Source organism: Molothrus aeneus, chromosome 5 (assembly GCF_037042795.1).
Source record: "Molothrus aeneus isolate 106 chromosome 5, BPBGC_Maene_1.0, whole genome shotgun sequence".
Lineage (NCBI taxonomy): Eukaryota > Metazoa > Chordata > Aves > Passeriformes > Icteridae > Molothrus > Molothrus aeneus.
Window position 1 is genome coordinate 56,051,262 of NC_089650.1, and position 20,802 is coordinate 56,072,063.

Here is a 20,802-nt window from a genome sequence, read left to right on the forward strand (position 1 = left end):
TCCCTTTTGTTCCATGTTTGAGGAGCAGCTGTGCAGGTGGGCTGCTCCAGTTCCTTCCACTGCCGTTGGCAGCTGGGCGATGGTTGGGGAGCGTGATGTGTAGGGATTGGAGGCTGCAGGAACACTGTGGAGCAGCTGGTGTGGGAGGGATGGGACATTTCCTTCAGCTTCCTAGTGTTCTTCTCAGAGCAGGTACAGCTAAACATTACAGTGAGTGCTAAGGGTGAGAGTAAGAGTTTATCAATTTCTATCTAGATAACTTTTTTATCAAATTGCAATGAATGTCACAGAGGGGACAAGAAAGGTTCTAAAACTTTTTTTTTTTTTAATTTCACTATACAAATTGTACAAAATAGAAGGTATTAAAGAATCATCAGAGGCAGCTGCTGTCAGTCTGTCATTCCTGTTGAAAGGTCAAAAGGCAGGCATCTGTGCAGTCTAACTATTTTTTTTAGTACCGTTGCTAAGTTTTATTATTGCCAGAAGAATTGGCAAGAATTCTGGCAGACTGGGCAGATTTCTGCCATAGGCTGATCTCTAAATATCAAAAAAGAATTTGCTGTAGGAGATAAGATATATTTCAAGAGGTTTTAAAATTTTGCTGTTACGTTCAAGTTGTCTACAGGAACGCTCTCTATAACACAAGGTTCACTTTGTTCTCCTACAAAGTATCCGACGTACTGTGTGATTTATAACCTATGCAACGTCTGTTGACTCTAAAGATGTTAAAAACAGGTAAATCTGCAGCCAGTTGCAGGAAGTTATTGATGATACAACAAGTGAGGGGTGGGAGGAATTAAATATGCATTTATTGAAGAGAAAAATTACATATATTCTAGAGTACGGAGGGAGTTAACATAGCTGTTACTAAAGAAAAAGCAGTTCTGCTTTTGCAGAAGTGTTTTCCTGAAGGTGTAAGTATGAAAGGGTGAATAGTGGGTGTTGAAAAGAGGCAGGAGAGACCCATAAGAAGAGAGAAATATGAAAGAAATATTGCAGCTTATATATATATGTAGTAAAGAAAAAAAGTAGTATTCCCCGTTATGCAGGGGCCAAGATAGGATGATTTTTTTTATTACTTTGATTATATAGCACTGTAGCACTACTGATTCTAAAGTGTCTCCTGGCATTTACAAGTGTATGTTAGAAATGACCTGTATTCTCTCATGGGCAATCTACATTTTTGGATGCACATATTAGTGCAAAAATAATTATATAAACTCAAAAAATATACAATATATCTCACCAAAAAGAAAAAAATTAATGCAAACTAGCTAGTTCAGGATGGTAATTGTAGACTTGTAGACCTGTAAGTCTGTAGCTGTCCATATATACCTTTATCCAGGTGTAAAGTGTTCAAAAACTAGGTCAATAGCCATTTACATAATTAATTAAAATTCACAAATTAATCAAAATCTCCCCTGCCCTCCTTCAAAGGCAGTGATTCAGCGAAGAGTCAGCCATCTTTGCCTTCTCCGCAACTGGTGGGATGTTTGAAAGAAGTTATTTCTGACTAAGGTTCTTGAGACACATCATCATTTTCCTTCATTTTCTTTTATCATTGCATGTTCTATTGCAACATGGGATAGTACTGATGGAAACTGAATCATCACACGTTTACATAATGCTCTATATTGAGGAATTCTACTTAGCTATTGAACGATAATGTATTAATAAGATGTAAAAGCTGCCTGGTGTTTTCAGGCCAACATGTAAATTTAGGTTATATTTTGCATCTCTCTGCTCATAACTATTTTGCTGGCTTTCATGGCTTTAGTTGCAATGCTAACTTAGGCAAGCAAGAGACAGCCCAAGTCACATACCTTCATTTAGGTGAGTCCTTATCTCAATTTCATAGTTCAGAAAAGAGATGGTTTACTGCATCCACTCCATTTGGAAGGGCATAATTTTTTTACATGGGTTTATGGTGCAGTTGCAATATATTTTCAATGCAATTATCTCTGATAAATATGAGAGTACATTCTTTTGATCCTGCTTCATTTTATATACTGATATGAGGCTCCATTTCAATGATTGCTTATTGTTCACCTGTTGAGATTTCAAGAAATATTTTCGGGACAGTAAAAATCCTGATTTTTGTCTCCATGAAATTTATTAAAAACAAGCTTTATTCACCTTTTTGTTTTCCAGTTTTGGATGCTCTCCTGAAATATGAGCAGAACTGAGCATTACCATTGGCCTTGCTGATGAACAAGCAGTGCAAAGTTGTGGGCTTAGGTGGGGAGGAAGTTGTCAAGGTGGAAAGCATATGATGGCACTAAATTACTCTTACAGATTAATTAAAACCAAATTGTATGAACGACTCTCTATTTGTATCCTTTCACTACATTCCTTCATAATTTTCTGTCTGTTATTTTTCATCATTCTGTTATTCTCAACTCTTTGAAAGCTGAAGTTCATTTGTTCTGTAATGCCCCACTTGGGCTACATCTCTCTCCTGTTCCATATTCTACCTTTCTGTCCCCCTTTCTGTTTTTGTCTCTTTCACACATGCTGTACATTTGCTTTGCATCTGTGATGCTATGAAGTCTGTTCAAAACCAAAATAGGACAACTAGGTTTTTACTGGCAACATATTTTATTTTTACTTTGCTCCAAAAAAAGCCCAAGAGGAGTATTGACTTGTAGAGGTATTGCATTGTTGCCAGAATAAATTTAATTTTGAAAGTCCATTTTGAAATTTTCTTTTGAATATTTTCTGATTTCTAGGCCATAGCTCTGATAGAATACTTAGGGTGAAATTGGTTTCAGTTCCACCCAACTGCTATTGGTGAATGGCATGAATGTTACAGTTCTTTGTAAGTATTTTATCACAGAGAATTTAGTAAAAAATGCAGTTTTAGTTGCTGAAAATGTTTTGGGAGCTCTTGAGGGCATTTTCTCAAACCAGCCTGTTTTAAGAAACTTAGGGTGATTTTTAGAATTCTAGATCCTAATGTTTCACAGTTTATCAATTTTAATTATTATTAAAATACAATGTGTGCATTCCTGCAGGTTAATATCCTCCATGGATAAGGTGTATGAAACCAAAAGTACAGTATTCTGCTCCCATGTCTAACTAGAATTTCTCATGCTGTAGCCTGTAGCCCTTGCCTCTTGTGCACCTCTGAGAAAGGTCTGTCTGCCAGGCAGCAGCAGATGCATTTGGATCTGTTCTTAACCACTTCTGCTCAAGGTTAAAGGACTCAGTTGTCTCAGCCTCTCCTCACACTCACATGCTTCAGTCCCCTGTTGTGGTGGTTCCCTGTTGGACTCATTTGTCAATGTCTGTTTTCTTGGGGGGTGTGGAGTACAGTGGCCTTACAAGTGCCAGATAATAAGATTAATGACTTCCCTCAACCTGCTGGGTACACCCAGTCTAGTACACAGCTGGCAGCCTCTGCCACAAGGATGTACTGCTGGTTTAAGTTAAATTTTCTGTCCACTGGGTCTGTTTCTGAAAGCTTCTTTCCAGCCAGTGAGCACCCAACCTGCTTGTGTGGACAGGGCTGTGCCATCCCAGGTGAACAGGGCTTAACTCATTTCTGTTGACCTTCATGATGTTTTTTTCTGTCCTTACCTCAAGGTTGCTATGGTTCTTCAGGATGGCAGGCCTACATTCCAGGGTGCTGAGCACTTCCTCAAATTGCTGTCACCCATAAGCTCACAGAGGGTTAATTCTGTCCTGTCACCCAGGTTCCTACAATGGCATTGAGCAGCCACCAGCTGGATGTGGGGCTGCTGCCTGCTCCCCTTGGAGGGCACAAAAGAAAGCAGCAGGTGTAGTAGGTCGTGGTGAAGTAAGGTTGTGAGTCTGTATTCAAGGGTGAGGGGGAGGGATGGGGGAGATCTAATGGTGTGTGGGAGGGGGAACCTTAAAGGAGTTCAACAACTCTTGCTTTAGGCCTAAGTGAGCGTGGGAGTCGTGTGGTATAACTTGTGATTAGACCTAAGTAGTGTTTGTCTTGGTGTGTTAAGCTATTTTCTGAATCATGGCATTTTCACAGGAATGTCTCCAAAATTTGGTGCTCATTGTTAAGTCAGTGATGATGATAAAAATAGATATCAAACTCATTTCCATCAGTTCCAGATCCTGCGTGGCATCTGATTTCCAGCCCAGAGAGCAGTAGGAATTAACTCTTCCATCAAGACAACTTAAATGCAGCTTTAATTTAATTTAAAAATAGCTAGTCAGTCTTCCTCACTGCTCCCCCATAATTGTTCTCAATTCAGGGTGTGTTTTTTTATATTTTTGCATGCAGTCTGGAGAGAAGCAGCAGGCTTCCTCTGTAGTAGATAGGATTGGACATAGATGATTATTACAGCACTACTAAATATTTTAACATAAACCATATTCTATTAAAAAAACCAGGAACAGTCTTTTGGAGGAAAAAAAGCTGATTCCAAGTGCGGGATGACAACCCATTCTTTCTTATTCCAACCTGCCTTTACACTTAAAACTGCCTGTTTTTTTTTTAACATGCTAGAAAATGTTCAATTTTTTAATATTTACATGGTCTCTGAATTAGAGTGTTGAATTCTCAATTTTCTTCTGAAGTAAAGCTTTGATCAAGTGAGATGATGCTCCATCATTGGAAGTGCTCGAAGTCAGGTTTAACAGGGCTTTGAGCAACATGAGATCATGGAAGGTGCCCATGCAGAGGGGTTGGACTACATTTTTTTAAAGGCCAAACCATTATAGAATGATATAATGACCAAACCATTATAGAATGATACAATGTGCATGATAGGTCTGTTTTACAGTACAAGATAATTGTCTGTGTTTGAATGAGCAGTTAAAGTTTGCTTTCTTTGACTTGTATGCTTTCCACCAGTTTGGTTTTGTTACTGTTGACCTGATTTCTTTAAAATGAAACCAGTCTTGGATTGAAATGAAGAGCTGAGAAGTTCTTTGCTCTGTATTTATTTTTCATGTTCCCCTTCACTAGGGACATCTATCAGACTAGACCTGGTTGTCTAATATTTCCTTTTCTGGACTTAAACAGAAAGAGTGTGTTAATGTTCTGCCTGAGAAAACAAACAAATACAGAGCCAAGGGGCCCCACTCAGTTTCTGTCTCCAGCAGGACAGTTTTCATTCACTTAATGTTGTTCAAACAGCTAAAAACTGAAATCTTATGGATTATGCATGCAAGTAGTGAATTTTTGAGATGGTTGAAATTGCTTAAATAAGGACCAAATTTCATAGGAGCTTAGTGGCCCTCCAGTGACACAACAAGATTTTATTTTCTGTTGTTTCACTGATGAAAGGTTTGCAGGAATTTTGCCATATAGGAAAAGGAAAGAAAGATACCAAGAGTTTTGTAAATAACTGGTATTTTAGTAAAATAATTTTTTTTCCTCTTTAATAATGAATTATTAATACCTGCAGGAAGCCCCTCAAAATTAATAATTTAATATTCAAAATTAATAATTTTAAAGTATATTCAAAATATATGACATTGTGTATGGCCAGTATAGGGCATACCCAGTATAGGGCAATGACATTCTTATTTTGAACACTTCACAAGGCATTGTAATCTATGCAGTTTTGATAGGAATTAACATCTTTTTCTGAAGAGCTCAAGTTGCATAAGATAGCTGTAAGATATTGTTCAATAGTACCAGTAGTGGAATGGCTTTCACTTGATTTAAAGGCTTAATATGAGGCTTGCTTCAGCAAGTACTTTGGTGCCTGGTGCAGAGTGTGGGGCAGTCATTTCTGCTTAAGTGGAGAATTAGTCTGGTTAAAACAGAGCATAAGCAGAGGTACTTTTTGGAAGCATCAGATTCCAGTTTGAACACTTAGAAATTTGCCTGCTCTTGCTATTCCCCACCTGCTCTGTATGCATCTATTGTGGCAAATTTGTCTCCAAGCAGCAGACCACTGCTCTTTAAGGTAAGGTGCTTGCTTATTCCACCTAGAGACTAGAGATATAACGTAAAACCCCAGGTTGTTTTCACCAAAGGGTGAGCATTGGTCTGCTGCTGAACTGTTGGGATCTCAGGCTCTCTTCTCAGGGCTTTGATTTTAAATTTGCTGCATTGCCAAAAAAAACCAGTTGACATATTCCAGCCCAGCAGCATCCTGGGTTGCTGGTTCAGATACAATGAGGCAAACCAAGGTGTCCTTCCTGTCCAGTAGCTACTGCTGTAACTAATGTTTCCCTTAAGACCATGGAAGATAACAGAAAGAAATATTCCCAATAGCAGTTTAGGTTCAGTTTCATAAACTTCTTCTACCAATGCACACATGAGTTTTCTATAATAGTTCTTGATAAATCATCTTCTGCATACCTAAATTCCAGCAGAACTCTTGGGTATCATTTAGACCTGTTGACTTTTTGGAATTTAAATTAGTAATTTCTTCAAAAATTGTAATTTTTCTTCACTATGGAAAAATAGCAGTGTACTCTTAGGGTACAGATATCACCAACATTATCTGCAACTAAGACCGCAGAATCAAGTAAAACAAATGACCAATGCAAGAGAAATAGACCTCAAACCTCCCTCCAACAGGGAAACAAAGATCTGTGATTTTATTATTCTGTGATTTTATTTAAAATTTCAGGAATGGATATTTTCCATTAATATACCTCTCCCCATTCCCAGTCTTCCATGGAATGCCTCTTAATTTGTCATTGGATTCTTGCATTTGAGGGGAGTTATGTGTCTGCAGACCTTAGATGTTTGCTCCTGGGGAATGCACTTTGGATGTTCTAATTTCCTTTTTTTTCCCCTCTTTATTAGTGTCGCTGAGGTTGGTTCTCAGAGCACAGAAGGGTTTCTCTTTTGACTCAAGTAGCCTCTTGAGTCATGCAGCTTAATCACGTTGGTTTATTACTGTCTTTTGTTTTCCTCTTTGTTAGTGCACCTGATTGTTCTCAGTAGTCTTCTGTTGATTCTCTAATTTCTAGCAAAAGCTCAGAATCAATTCAGTCTGTATAAAGAGAGTAATACAGTTTTTGGGGAGCTCATAAGGGTGTTAGCATCGTAGTTATCTCTGTTCCAAAACGTATTTCAATCCTTACAGAAAGATGCAATTTCTAATCTTGATTTTGTATTATCACAAAGAATATTTGAGGTTAAAAAATGAGATCACATATTAGAATCTGTGTTGGTGAGTCATTTAGATTAAGGAGAGCTAACTGAGTTGCTCAAAGTACTGTTTTTCTGCCTAATGTTCTATCTGCATATTGGATTTGTCTGACTACGAAACTGCTCTTACATAACTATCTGGGAAATACTGCTTTAAAAAAATGTATTTTCAAGCAGTATCTTAACCAATAGATTAGAATAGTTGTTCAAGTTTAGTAAATCAAGAAAATTCAGTATTTTAGTAACAAAAATATTTTTTTTATTAAAAAGTACAGCCTTGGTAGGCTGAAGTAGATTATATATGTCATTTCTTGCTCGTTCTTAGTGCATTCTGCCTTGACATACAGTATTTTTGTTCAAGAAAATGATTCAGCAGGCAGTCTGTATTTAAAGTTCTTAGAAAGTAAGTTCCAGGTGTGCTTTCCAAGTTTATTTGGGTGTGATAGAAGGGAAGCAATACTAACACCCAGTGAGAGTTAAGGATTTGCCTTTATGTTCTCGAACCTATATAAAGAGGTAGAATTATCAGAGGGATGAGAGGTAAAGGAAAGTTTATAGGACTGTAGCTCCCTCCTCTAATTTGCTCCCTGGCTGTGCTGAGAAGTGGCTGGAGCAGCCTGTGGTGCTGCTGGGAGCCTTGGTGGCTGCTCCAGCCCTGACACATGGTGGTACAGGATACTTAGATTCTAATTTGTTAAAAACACAAATCTTCCCAACAAAATGTTATACATAGGCTTTTAGCAAAATGTTATACATAGGCTTTTAAAATCTCTTAAGGGAGAGATGTCAAGTATAAATACATACTCACTAAATCTTTTAGAGTTAATACAGTAATAGTTTTACTGCAGAGCTTTAAGGTTAAAGCAGATGGAAAGCTGACATGCTTTAAATTGGACACCAGTCCCCAGAGTCTGTGCTAGCTGAGGGGTGAGCCATTGTTTTTGGTTAATTCCTGATGAGTAGACACAAGTACCTTACAGCCCATGTCCCACTCACCTCTGATCCTGACCATAGTGTTACTGACTGACTGTGCATGGCAAGAAATAGAAAAACGATCACATGAGTAAGTGCCTGAAACAAAATTCTACATTTGCTACTCCCTGAGCGAATAACCCATAGCATTTTTGTTGTGTTCACTTGACAGGGTTTCTATACTAACTAAAACTGACTGAAATGTGTGAGTTCCTCTGCAATATTTTAAATAAATCAGATCTTAAATGCACAGGTATTTTGGGTATGATCTGGCTGCTCTTACATCAACTGTCCTTCTTCTTGGTTTCATGTGCTGTCCAGGGGAGCAACATCACTCTTGAGAGTACAAAACTGTAGAGATTTCTCATATTATATTGTCAGCATAGGTGACAAAAACTATCAAAAAGCACATACCCTGCCTGTGTTACTGCTTCTGCTCTCACATAAGAATGGCAGGAAAGCACTTGCAGGTGTTTCTGACATAGACCTGCTGTCCTTATGAAAACTGCCTTTCTTTTCAAACTGTCTAATTGCTAGAGCTTCCTTACTGTTAGAATAGCAGCTAGGAGCATCTACAGTAGTAGCCACTGAACCTACAGGAGGGCCCACTGTTTTGAAGTCCTGCTGAAATGCACTGTCCCAAAATATTTTGTTAGGACTGCAGAAAATCTGGAGCAAAGTTGCAGATTTTAACAGATTGGCAGGAGGTGGCTGCCAGTCGGAGACACAGATGGAGGTTTTTGGAGAAGCCAGAGCAGCAAGGTCTTTCTGTTCTTTTCTTGAAACCATCAGAAGGATTAAATTTTTAGCACGTGAATTGACTTAATTTAGATTTTGAAATGAAACACAACAGGAAGAAATGGTATCTTTTTTAGTAATCTTCCTCAGATTTTCTGTGGATTTAGGAGATCATGACCATATTTTAATTTTATTTTGTTTAGGCAGTCTGGGCTTCCAGATTATGACTTTATGCCATAAGTGAACTACTCAGCAGTTCTTGTGTTTGTGGAATATGTAAATATTTGGTAATATTTGCACCTTTTTTAATCTCATGTTGCCAAGAAACTTCTTCTGCGTTTCCTATGACAGTAGAGTGAATCTGTGATAGTGTTTTTGTCCTTTTTTTTTTTCTGTGCAGCTAAAAGAAAGGGTTCAGAAAATTAGCCTTCCCATTCAAGACACTTGCTCATTGGAACTTGTTGGGAGTTCAGTATTAGTTTTAATGGGTTCATATGCCAGACCACCTGTAGAGATGCAGCTTAGTAACAGCAAAAAGTTGTATGGAAATAAGGGGTAAGTGTGGCTGCTCTGGCCCGTGGCAAAAGCAGCTCTGTAAACACACCAGCACACAGGGCTTCATGAATCCCCTGTGCTGTCCTGCTGCTCAGCTGAACTTTGACCCCCCCGATCCATTTTTAAACAAATGCATGCAGGGAAAAGCATTTGCAGGCCTATTCTTAGTAGACTAAAACCTATTTGACATACTGTACCGTTAAGAGAGATGATTTCCTTTATGCCTTTACTAAGCTTTATGCAGTATTTCAGTAAGCTTTTTGTCTTTATTTCTTATATGATATTTTTCATGTGCAGGTACAGAGATGTTCTCTACATAGCTGTGAAATGATTCACTTGGAATTTTGTGTTCAGTTGTGAATATGTCATTGCTGAAATTCATCTGAGAATTAGATTAGTTTATTGGGAATAAACAAAAATAAATGGCTACTAAAGTGAAAGGTTATTTGGCAAAGATTTAAAAGTTCAGTTAGCTTAGTTAAAATGTTTAAGTCTTTGCCTTAATAAACTTACTGTGAGGACTAAAAGGAAGATAACTTTATTAGGAAATCATAGAGGACTGATTATAAATGGAAAGAGTGAAACATCATCTTATGAAGGAAGAATCTGATACTGTGTGAAATGCCTTGGCCGTTATTTTGTTATTTTTATTTGATCTTTCCAAAAAAACAGTGGAAAACCTCTTTCATTAAGCTAAATGTTGGGAATGGTGTAAATGAGAGTAGTCCTGCATTATTTGGGTGATAAGCAGTTGTGTAAAGGTCTAGGCTACCTGGACATGGAGAATTGGATTAATTTAAATCCAGGAAGATATAAAAGGAGGGAAAAAATCATTGAGAAAAGCTGAATTTGGATAGATTTTATTGCTGCAATTGCCAGTACAGCCCAGTAATCTCTGGCTACCTGGCTGATGGTGATTTCCATGATGGTAATGATTTTTGTGATGATTCTGTAAATAAAAAGGAAAAAAAAATTCTTTTTTTTCCCTGTACCATTCTTTTGTCTTTGATCTCAAATGTTCAGTAGTGCAACTTAAATATATGAAGTATAATTTGAGCCTTTTAATGCATCTTTAATTTCAGATCTTAGAGCAAATTACACTTATTTGAGCATCTGGTTAGACAAGTTTACTGATCTAGTTAATTCTTTGGGACAAGGATATGACTTCTTGCCCGTTTTTGGCCTGTGATTTTGATTCTGTAATTCCTAGGACTCATGTTTTGCACCTCTTTGGTAGTCTCTGGATGTAGAGAAGTGTGTTGAAGTAAATGAAATGTATTCAATATCCAGGTTTTCTTAAGTAATAGTCCTCTGATTTTCAGTTTTCCTGGTATAAGACATTACTTTGATGTACTGTATTGTCAAGTGTTGTATACAAAAATGTCCCTTGGAACTGACTGTAGCTTTGAAATGTTTTAACATGCTTAAAATGTTCCATTATCCCCATTATCCTGTGTCATGCTTATCAATGTTTTGTTGCTTTTATAGATTATCTTTCTCAAGGGATAGATCTGTCTGGAATAGAAGTGATTGAAAATGACCTGCTTTTTATTGCAAGAGCTCGTCTTGAGGTGGAAAACCAGGCTAAAAGGTTGCTTGAGCAAGGTGTGGAGACTCAGGTAAAATACACTTTGTTCTTTACTTCCTTTTAAAAGTAAAATGTAAAAGAATTTGAGCTTGATTTCTTTTGCTTTGTGTAGCACTGCCCAGTATAAATTAAACAAAAAAAAAAAAAGGCATATGTGAGAAATTCTCACACATGACTTTATTCAAATAAAGTGACAAAACCGGTCCTGTGCATTATTGGCAAGAATAAAATTTTGCAGGATCTGACCCTATAATTTGGAAGAAAGTAGGTAAACTGTAAACACTGTCTTCAAAGCTTGATGCATTCAACACCATATACAGCACTGCCAGTGTTGCCAAGGTTTATAGCAAAATATGAAAAATACAGTTTCTTAAAACTGTAAGAAGATTTCTGCATTTTAGCAGTACAGAAATATATATTGAAAAGATTTGAAAGATTTGCATTAAAACTTCAAAGAGCAGTCTAAACTTTGAGGTAAATATTCACTGTAGGGAAATAAAAATGAATATGTGTAATTGCATTCATTCATATTAAATGTAATTATTAACATCTTAATAACCTGGCTCCATCTATTAACTATTTGCAGTATCTTTAGTGATATTTTCTTGCCTTTGTAAAATTTAATGTTCCTTTATCTATACTTTTTCATATTCTTCAAAAAGAAAAATATTTTAAATCCTCATTGCCAGAGTGAGAGGAGAAATCTGGTAAAAGTTTGTATCAAATTTGGATCTTAAATTAGAGAACAAAGAGGCTTTGAATAAGGCATTTTTATCCTGTTTCTTACCAAGTGTTAAACTTCTCTCTAAGTCAAGATAGCATCTGTTTATACTGTTGTAGATTGACATGAAAATAGAATGTATACAGAATAGAAAACCTACTGAATAAGTTGGCTTGATTAAACAATTGAGGATTAAAATTTTTGATATGTCTCTAACTTTTACTTAGAACTGTCATTTCAACTAATTTTCTGCAGCAGGAAGACTTGGTTGTGGTAAATACCTTTGACTATTTGCTGATAACAAAGTGGTAGGAAAAAACCACCCCATTTTTCACTTGATTACTATTCCAGTGTTGAAACTTCTGGCTATTGAGCATGTTGCCAAGCTGTGATTGCACTTTTTGCAAGCTATGAAGCATATAGGTTATTAAACAAAGATTGACAGAAGACAGGGCCAAGAAAAAGCAAGTGGACGTTTATTTTAAATGTAGCAAAAGTCTTCATCAGTGTGAACTCGTTCTAGTTTTTCATGTCAGATTTGACCTTCTCTGATAATTTTCTCTTCATATTAAGTACTAAAATGGAACTGACAAAGAAACCCTGGGGAGATCAATCCCACTCCACCTGAAAAATAGACAGATTTATTAGGTGTTCCAGGCTGTCTCCAGGTAATCAAGAGATTATTAAAGTATATGCCTGTTGTGCTTTAGCCAGGGGCCTGTTTCCAACAAATGGAGGAGTGTTTGGAAGAAAATTATTAGTGCTTAGTCATATCAGAAATGGGGATGTTTTCATGAGGAGGTGTTGGGTTATGCATCACAGGTTTGTTGTTGGATATGATTTGTGAATTTAATGTTGAGAACAATAGTTTGCTTTAGAAAATACATATGCAGGCATTGCCCAAGAAATCTGGAATTTGAAATGTGACTAGTGAATAGCATGTCTTTGATTCCTGTTATTGTGTTTTACTGACAAGCTGATTTACATCTATACCTTCCAACCCTTGAAACTTCCTTAAAGAAGACATGAGACCTTCATCTTTTCTCCTGTATTAGGTACTAAAGAATTCCTCAGATGAACTGTCTTCCTGCCAGTATGTATTCTGGTGGCTGTCTGTACCTTTGAGAATAGTGCATCTGTATTTATCCAGGTGTTTCTGCAGTTATTTGATACTCATATTTGCAAATGCAGTTTTAGTTTCCACCCTTATTTTCATCTGCTGTGTAAATTATACGAGATCAGTTGCCTACATGAGAGTGAGCTGTATTTCTATATTTCATGCAGCACTTTCCAGCAACACCTTAAGAGAAAAATTACCCTTATGTCTCCATTTTAGAGTATTTCAGTGTCCACCTAAAAGAGAAGCAGGAAGTAGAAATACATTTTAAAAAGTAAGACTGGAAGTATTTGTTTTTAAACAAAAGTCGTTAGAATTTTTTGGTGAATGTGCTCTCTAGCTTTTTTTTTCAGATACTGCTAGAAGTTCCTCTCACAAAAAGAACAGAGCTAAAAATTCTAAACTGCTCCATTTAACATTTTTATATATCCCCTTTGATTTGCATAGAGACTTTTTTTGTTCTTTTTATTGTTTATTTAATGATGTATAAGTCACATGCTAGTGCACAGATTCCCCCAAATAATGTGCAGCAGTAGCACATGAAAGCAGATACTTATACCTAAGTAATACATTGTCTTTTTCTGTTAATTTTTATTCATGTTTTTATGGCCTGTCCACCACCATGGTGTTTGTGTATTTCTCAGAAAAAATGAAACCTCTTCCCCCTTTGGAAGTGTGGCATTAGCCATTGACTGCTTTAGAAGTGAAGCCTTCCACTCCTATTCCTGGTGGAATCTTAAAGCTGCTATCTGGTTATAGACTAGAAGTTTCTGTCAGTGTGTCTAAACAGGCTCTCATAGAGCTGCAAACCACACTTGCCTTCCTAATCCTTTTAGAAAGAGAAAGCTCTCTGCTATTGTTGACAAAAGTAATACAAATAATAGCAAACCTGAGCACACAGGTACCAGTGGCTACAGGCAGGTTTTTATTGTTCTGTGTGCTTTGTTAGGCACTCCTAGTGTACATAGCACAGATAGACAGTCTTTCATGACCCACAGAACAATTCAAAGAAAATGGATTGTAACCCCATCTTTATTTCTAGTCCTGAACTCCTTGCTAGCTTTCCTTCCTTCATACTGTAAGCAGGCTAATGGCAGATAGCATAGGAAGCTATGCTAGGAAAGACAGCTTTAGCAGATATGCATCAAGAACTTGATTAAAAGCCACCCTTCTAACAGAAGCCAGCAATGCTTTCTGCTTTAAAATTTTAAAAAAGAGAAAATTTTTTAAAAGAAATACATTTGCATCTTGCAACCACCTGAAACATCCCCATCATTTCTTTTGCTCCCATTGAACCCTAGGCTGAAGAATCTGGATTTGCTCTTGGCACCACTTCACTCCTGTTTTCAACAGCAATATTGTGTAAAGTAGATCTGAATAATAAGAAATTACCGGGGAAAAGAGAAATTTGTTAAGATTACCATAGCTCAATTCCAGGTAGAGCAGTTTTTCCAGACACTGTTTTGTCTGCTATATTTAAAAATGAGAAAACTTTCTCTGCAACTTAGCTCATGCTTCAAACCCTTCCTGCTGTATATTGCCATGGGAGATGTGGGACTTAGAGGGATAAGCAAACTTAGTTCCACCTGATAATTACAATATTGATAGCTTTAGGAGCCAGGCCATGTGTGTAAAGAAAAGAGCTGCATTTTCACCTCCTCCATCCTCTTAAAAGGTAGCCCTAGTTCTGAGCTAGGTTCAGTGCTTTAAGCAGCAGCTGTGGGTATAAGAAGGATGTGTAAGAAGGATGGATTTTTGCATGTGTGAAATACATTGGGGACCTGTGTTCTTGCTTGTGACTTTACTGATACCAATTGTAATAATTAGGATATAGGTTGTGAGGTGTCAATGGTATCATTAAAGATTGATTAAAATATAGCAGGATATGGTGTAGAAATTAGAGCAGAATTCAGATTTCCCTGGGTTTGCACTTAAACAGTTTGTCCTTCTGTGTGTTACAGAAACATTCTGTATATTTGACCACAGAATAAAAATTTTCCTTCCTTATCTCCTGGAGGAATCTGTAGATGCCTGACTAGTTTGGTTTTGGTGTTTTTTTTTAGTTGGTGGGGTTTTTAAAATTTTTTTTTAGGTTATAGAGAAATTATGCTATGTTTTACTGTCCAGTTTCCTGTATATAAGACATAGGTGTAAGCCCAATAGGTATCCTTTGTTTAACTGGGTATACTGTTCTTTAAAAAATACCCAGATTTATTTTTCTCCAGAATGAAAAGCTTTGCTAATTATAACCTTGCAGAATAAAGAAGCGGGGAAAATAATGTAGAGAAATAAATCCAACACTCTACTTCTGACACTTGTTGAAATACTGGATTTTTATAAACAGGATAAATAGGTAAGCAGTATGATCTGAACAAAAATTTCTTAGTTAATCACATTGTAGCATCTTTGTACTGTTGTTATTTTGGGCATATCTGGGAGCATTTTGAGTTTTCATGTAGTAATTCATTGACAAGAATTTGTTTTGTGAATTATTCTGTTTTGCATTCTTTTTCATACTGAAACTTTCCTCTTAGTTATTGTCTCTGGAACAAGTGCAGCTTTTTTTTACATTAAAAAATTACTAACTAGGTGTATATGCATAAGTGTTCTTGACTAAAGCTGTTTAGTGCCTGAGAAAAGTGATGGGAGGATGGAGTGTCTGCATAATTAACCAGTTGTCTGGAGGTGATTATCCAGGAGGTGCTCAATTTATCTCAGTTCATTCCCTAAGCTGTGTGCTTTGTAGTACATCTTGCAGTGTTATAGCAAAATTGGTGAAATTAATCTGAGATTTCTCATAGACCAGCATTTAATCTCTTGTCAAGGATCTCTAATAGGTCTTGTTTCTTATTCCCTAAGGGGTTGGAGGGGAAAGTATGTACATAATTGACCAGTTATCATCACTTAGACACAATCATCAAGAAATTGCGTAATTTATTTCATTTCAGGGCCCTCTGAGCTGAGTGTTTTTCTACCACAGCTTGCAGGGTTATGGCAAGATTGGTGAAATTGTTCTTAAATAGCTGATAGGTCCGTTTTCAATCTAATATCAAGGATCTTAAGCAATATATGCACTTACTATCTTGTGGCAGCATTTTCCAGTCATGCAAATGCACTTCAAGGTGTTTGAGATATTCAGATATTAAGAAGGGTTGGTGTTGGGCACCATTTCTCACTTTTTTTGATGAAACATGGAAAAATATAATAGTGTTGTGTTTTCTAATTGCTTCTAATTATTGCTGCCGAAAGTGTGGATGGTTCTTGGGGCGTGACTGTCTGGGCAGGGTCCTGTGATTTTGAGTTTCTCAGTTTCTTTCAGTCTTGCCTACTTTAGCAGGAGTATGTGTTGCACTGAAACATCCCTATTTCTAGATTAGTTCATGATATTTAAACACTTTGATTTAATTCAAAATCTGCCTTCTGTTTTTTGCTGGTCAGTGTCATCTTCAGATGAATGCTTCATTGTGAAATGGACTGTGCAAGTGCATGAATATGCTTTTCTGAAGTTGTCAGCTCTGTGAAGATGTGCTTGACTGTAGAACAAAGTCTAATGTTGTAGCAGGATGTCATTTCGTGTGCCCTGTGGTTGTGTAGGGGCCTCTTTAATGTTCAGCTTTAGTTCATTTAGCTTAGAATGTGTTACATTACCCACACTGATGTACTGTGCTACTCAAAAGCACAATTTTTAGTTTCCAGATGTTTTTGCCTACACTTTGCTGCTTTTACGTATTAGCTATCATATTTTGTCATGCCTTTTAAATAATCCAAGCCCTTATGCACTTCAGCATGTCAGTGGGATTGATTGCTGTTATGTAGATATACATAACTGCATAGGTGTGCATAATTACAAAATGATCATTAGAATAGCAAATAAAGTACAAAAAAAAAAAGAGAGAAGAACCCCTCCAATCTGGCTCATAGCCATAAATCTTTTCATCCACATACTGTTGGTTGCCCTCATAAAAAGCCTGGAATAACTAGATTTGAAATGCTACTAGAGTATGCTTTTTAAGGTAAAAAGTAATCATTGCTTCTTTCTTTTTTTTTTTTTCTTTTCTCTTTATTCTGACATTTATTTCTATCTTGAAATCTAGTAGTTGGAATTTAACCTCATTACTGTCAAAAGTTTAACCAATATAGTACACTTTACGCAGTAGTTGTTACATTTCCTTATTATACTACAATCTTGATTCCCTGCAGGAGATCCTGATGGAAACTAGACTGAGACAGTTATTTCGTAATGGAGTGATTGACTACAGTATGATATAGGAATAGAAGGCATTTCTGATTATTCAGAAGTCAGTTATTTGAATCTAGAGTAAGAAGGCTGAAGTCTTATCTGTAAAGAGGAAAACTTGAACCTACTTGCTACTTTTGGCATAAGATGAGGGTGGTAGCTATAGTTGACTTTAAATCATCTAGTTTTGTTTAGTGAAAATGGAGTATGAAATCCAAAGCTTTTTATTTAGTTTCATGTTAACTACCCATTTTACTGCTTATTCTGTTTCTAATGTATTTAGAGAAGACTTATTCCAACATGTTTAGCTGTCATATTGGCTTTTGTTGTGAATGATCACAATGGCATTTTGGTCTGTTTAATTAAAATCTTACTAACTTACACTGTTTCTATCCTTTCTTTGGGAGTAGCTCTGTATACATATGGAGAATTTTCGCTTAATGTCTTTAAATGTCTTCACAAGTTTTACTCTATCCTAACCTTTAAGTTTCTTTGTCGTAGAAATATACTGATGTTGCATTATTCAATTTTATTTTTCATCTTTAGTCTTATGGTTATGGTTTTCATGATCTTGTTAACTTGCTAAATCAGATTCCTTCATCTGGCCATCTGGTGCATGGCACTACTGAGGGAGTTTTCTATAAATCTAAATTATTTTTTCCTTGAACTGTGCTATTACGATGTGATGCAGCAGCAACGTATGGCTCATCTAACAACCAGAAAATAAATTCCAAGTATATATTAGTTAAATCCTACATCTGAACAGTAAACTCCATGGGGATTAAGGGAACCTTATAACATTTTCCCTTTACTATTCTGGTCTAAAAGGAGTTTATTTTATCTTAAAGTATGATCTAATGGAACTGAAGTGTTAACCACGCCTCAGTAATTCAAAATCACCAAGCTAAACACTAAGCATGATTTTATACCTCTGAACTATGGATTAAAATAAACCACAGATTTCTCGGCAACATAATCGGCTGCTACTGATATAACCTAGAATATCCTTTCAGTTTCCATAGGAACAGATGATAAAATGTTTTGAATCTTGGAATAGCTAAAATGAATGTCTGACTTCAATATAGTTCACTTTTACTTTGCAGCTTGCAACCTCTGCATGTAAGGGCTAAAAATGTGCATTAAAAAAGGATGGTGAGATATTGGCATAATACAAATTAGAGTGGTTTTAGGAGCAGTAGTAACAACAATAGCAAAAATAGTATTGGAAGTAAAAATAAGATCTTTCTGTGCATAATTCTTCAGGTGTTAGCTCTGTACTTTATTATACAGGTGCAAAAGGTGTTCTCAATTCCATAGGAGAAGAGAACCATTAATTACTCCTTTCTGTTAATGGCTCATTTATTAAATGTTTTACAATAAAAACAATCTGTCCTGTTGGTCATCTCTAAATTTCATGTCCAGCCATTGTTTATTCTCACTGTGTTACATTGTATTATATGTATTTTCTGATTGAAATAATTTGTAGAACACAAGAAAAACTTCATGTAGCCAGAAGGAAAAGATCAGCAAAATTTAAATGCCATATGTAGTGTATTATTTAGGTGACTGTAGCAAAAAATGATTATTGAAGAACAGGCAAGGAAACATGCCAGCTGGAGTAGTACCTGTTTTATTAGATGTTTGACCTCAATTTAACAGGTCATGCTAAATCAGAGGAGATATGCTTTGAGTGGAAAAACATTAGCAATATTTATTTATTTATCTCTTTGAGTTAAATGGGTATGTAACTCCAGTATTGATGTAGAGGAAAAATATGGAGATCTTGTTAAGAAACCATTAGGAATCTGAGTGCCCACAACCTGAAGCATTGTACATGCAGGTAAAAATGATAGTGTGTAAAAATGATTGTTCAGTACTTTAGTACTTTCATTTTCTGTACCTCATTTAAGGTACAACATGTTCTCCATTTAAGTTGTGATAGTTTCTTTTTTCAGTGAAACAGGGTTTTGAGAGAATGGAGCTGCACTGTGCTAATATAGTTCAAATAGTAACTTTTTTCCAGTATCTGTATTCCAAGACTATTTTAACTACTATTAATATAGAAGACTCATGAGAGTTGTAGTTACTGGAACATATGGGCAAGTTCAATAGCAACATTTTGAAAATAGAAGGATTTTAAAATAAAGGTGAGATCTAGGACTTTCCTGTTCAGTATTAGAATATTGTTTGCTGTTGTAAATGTGTAGAAGACCCTCTGTCACATGTTACTTTTTGAATATTGATCCTTTTACATTAATGATTCAGTTTGTAATTTTGCAACGTCCTTTAGAGAATTCCTCACAGTGTGTGTAGTAGGTGTGTTAGGCAAGTATTAGCCATCCTCATTCCACAAGCGGGCAAATACAGAGAAGTTCTGAATGACAAAAAATAAACAGGTAGGTTCTTAACAAGTATTTGAGTTTGCAAGTTGCTGTGCTTTAATGACTAGGCAACACTGGCTTTTTTTAACAACACTGACCATGTTTCATGAAAATGCTTTTTTCTCCTGTATGAAAATAACATTTTTTATTAAATCCTGGAAGCCTCTATTTTCTCACCCACTGATATCTTCAACTGTAGTTATCTGTTTGTTGAAGTATTTTTAGGTCAAGTAGAAAAACCACTGTAAAATAAATGTAAGTTTTAGTTCTTTAATTTATGTTCAGCAGAAAGTTTTCAGGTGTGGGGGTGAGCACAGGGGACTCACTAATTGGGCATGGAAGGGCCCCCTGCCTTCCATCCACCACCTTTCCCAGTTAGCAGCTCTTGCTGGGAGCCTGCCTCCCCAGCTCTGGGCTGTCCTGTGGCCATGCAGCTGTGCAGCATTCTCACATGCCTTTCACTCCACAGCCAGTTCTGATGAACTCCTCCTGCAATATTCAGGATCAGGTTCAGGCCTTAAACACATAAAGATTTTTATGCACCAGATATTGAAGTTATGAAGTGTCTATTAGCAGGACAAACAAAATGCACATCCTTTTTGTGATGAAGCAGTATGAGGAGGTACTATGTTACAATATATTAGCAACTACTGTTTTGTAAAACCTTCAAATTCAATTAGTTTGAGGTTAGAGAACATTTTCTTCCTGTCCTTTGGATTTATTTTTTTTTAAATCATAATAAAGCAGAGAACTCAGATATGAAGTCATTGTTTCCCAGATTTGGATTGCCTGTCTTCACTGGGGTGGTGGCAATGGCAGCAGCTTCGTCTGCAGTACCCATGGTTAGGGCATACAGCTGTCCTGTCTTCCTCCATCCTTCAGCTGGATGCCATTACACTGCCACTTCCCTAGGCTTCAAAATGCCAGTTCCCTAGGCTTCAAAATGCCACTTCCCTAGGCTTCAAAAGCATCCAAATTAAGGAGTCCTCTCACACTGGATATCTTGCTCTATTACCTCTGTTTGTGACCCCAGCTGAGCCCACCGGCTTCTGAGAGCCCTGTATTTTTGTCTGAGAGCCCTCTATTTGTATCTGAAATGCTGCTGCAGGTCAGCCCATGGCCCAGGCGAACCCAGCAGACCTGGGAGCTGCCACCTCCTTTGCTCAGTGTCCCCTGCAGCTGCTGGGGGAGGTGTTGGCTCAGGGCTTTGGGTGGCTCGGCCAAGGGCGTGATATTTCTTGTTGATTATCTGTTAGCACTCCTGACTATTAATTGTACCTCTGCTGGACACAAGTTCCACAGAGTAGTCTGCAAAGCAGACAGCCCCAGTGAGATGTTGTCAACAGCAAATGGAGCATGAAACACTTGCTTTTCCTTCCCTCAGTGGCAGGTAGTAC

The 20,802-nt window shown here is 36.8% G+C and overlaps 1 protein-coding gene across 1 annotated transcript in view; it reads left to right on the forward strand.

The window, feature by feature from the left end:
* The window catches only part of COG5 (component of oligomeric golgi complex 5), a 173,575-nt gene that overhangs the window by 60,935 nt on the left and 91,838 nt on the right, over window positions 1-20,802 (forward strand). Inside the window, exon 7 of the mRNA XM_066550811.1 lies at window positions 10,850-10,980. Within this exon, the coding sequence (XP_066406908.1) occupies window positions 10,850-10,980 (131 nt within the window). The remainder of the gene's footprint in view (window positions 1-10,849; window positions 10,981-20,802) is intronic.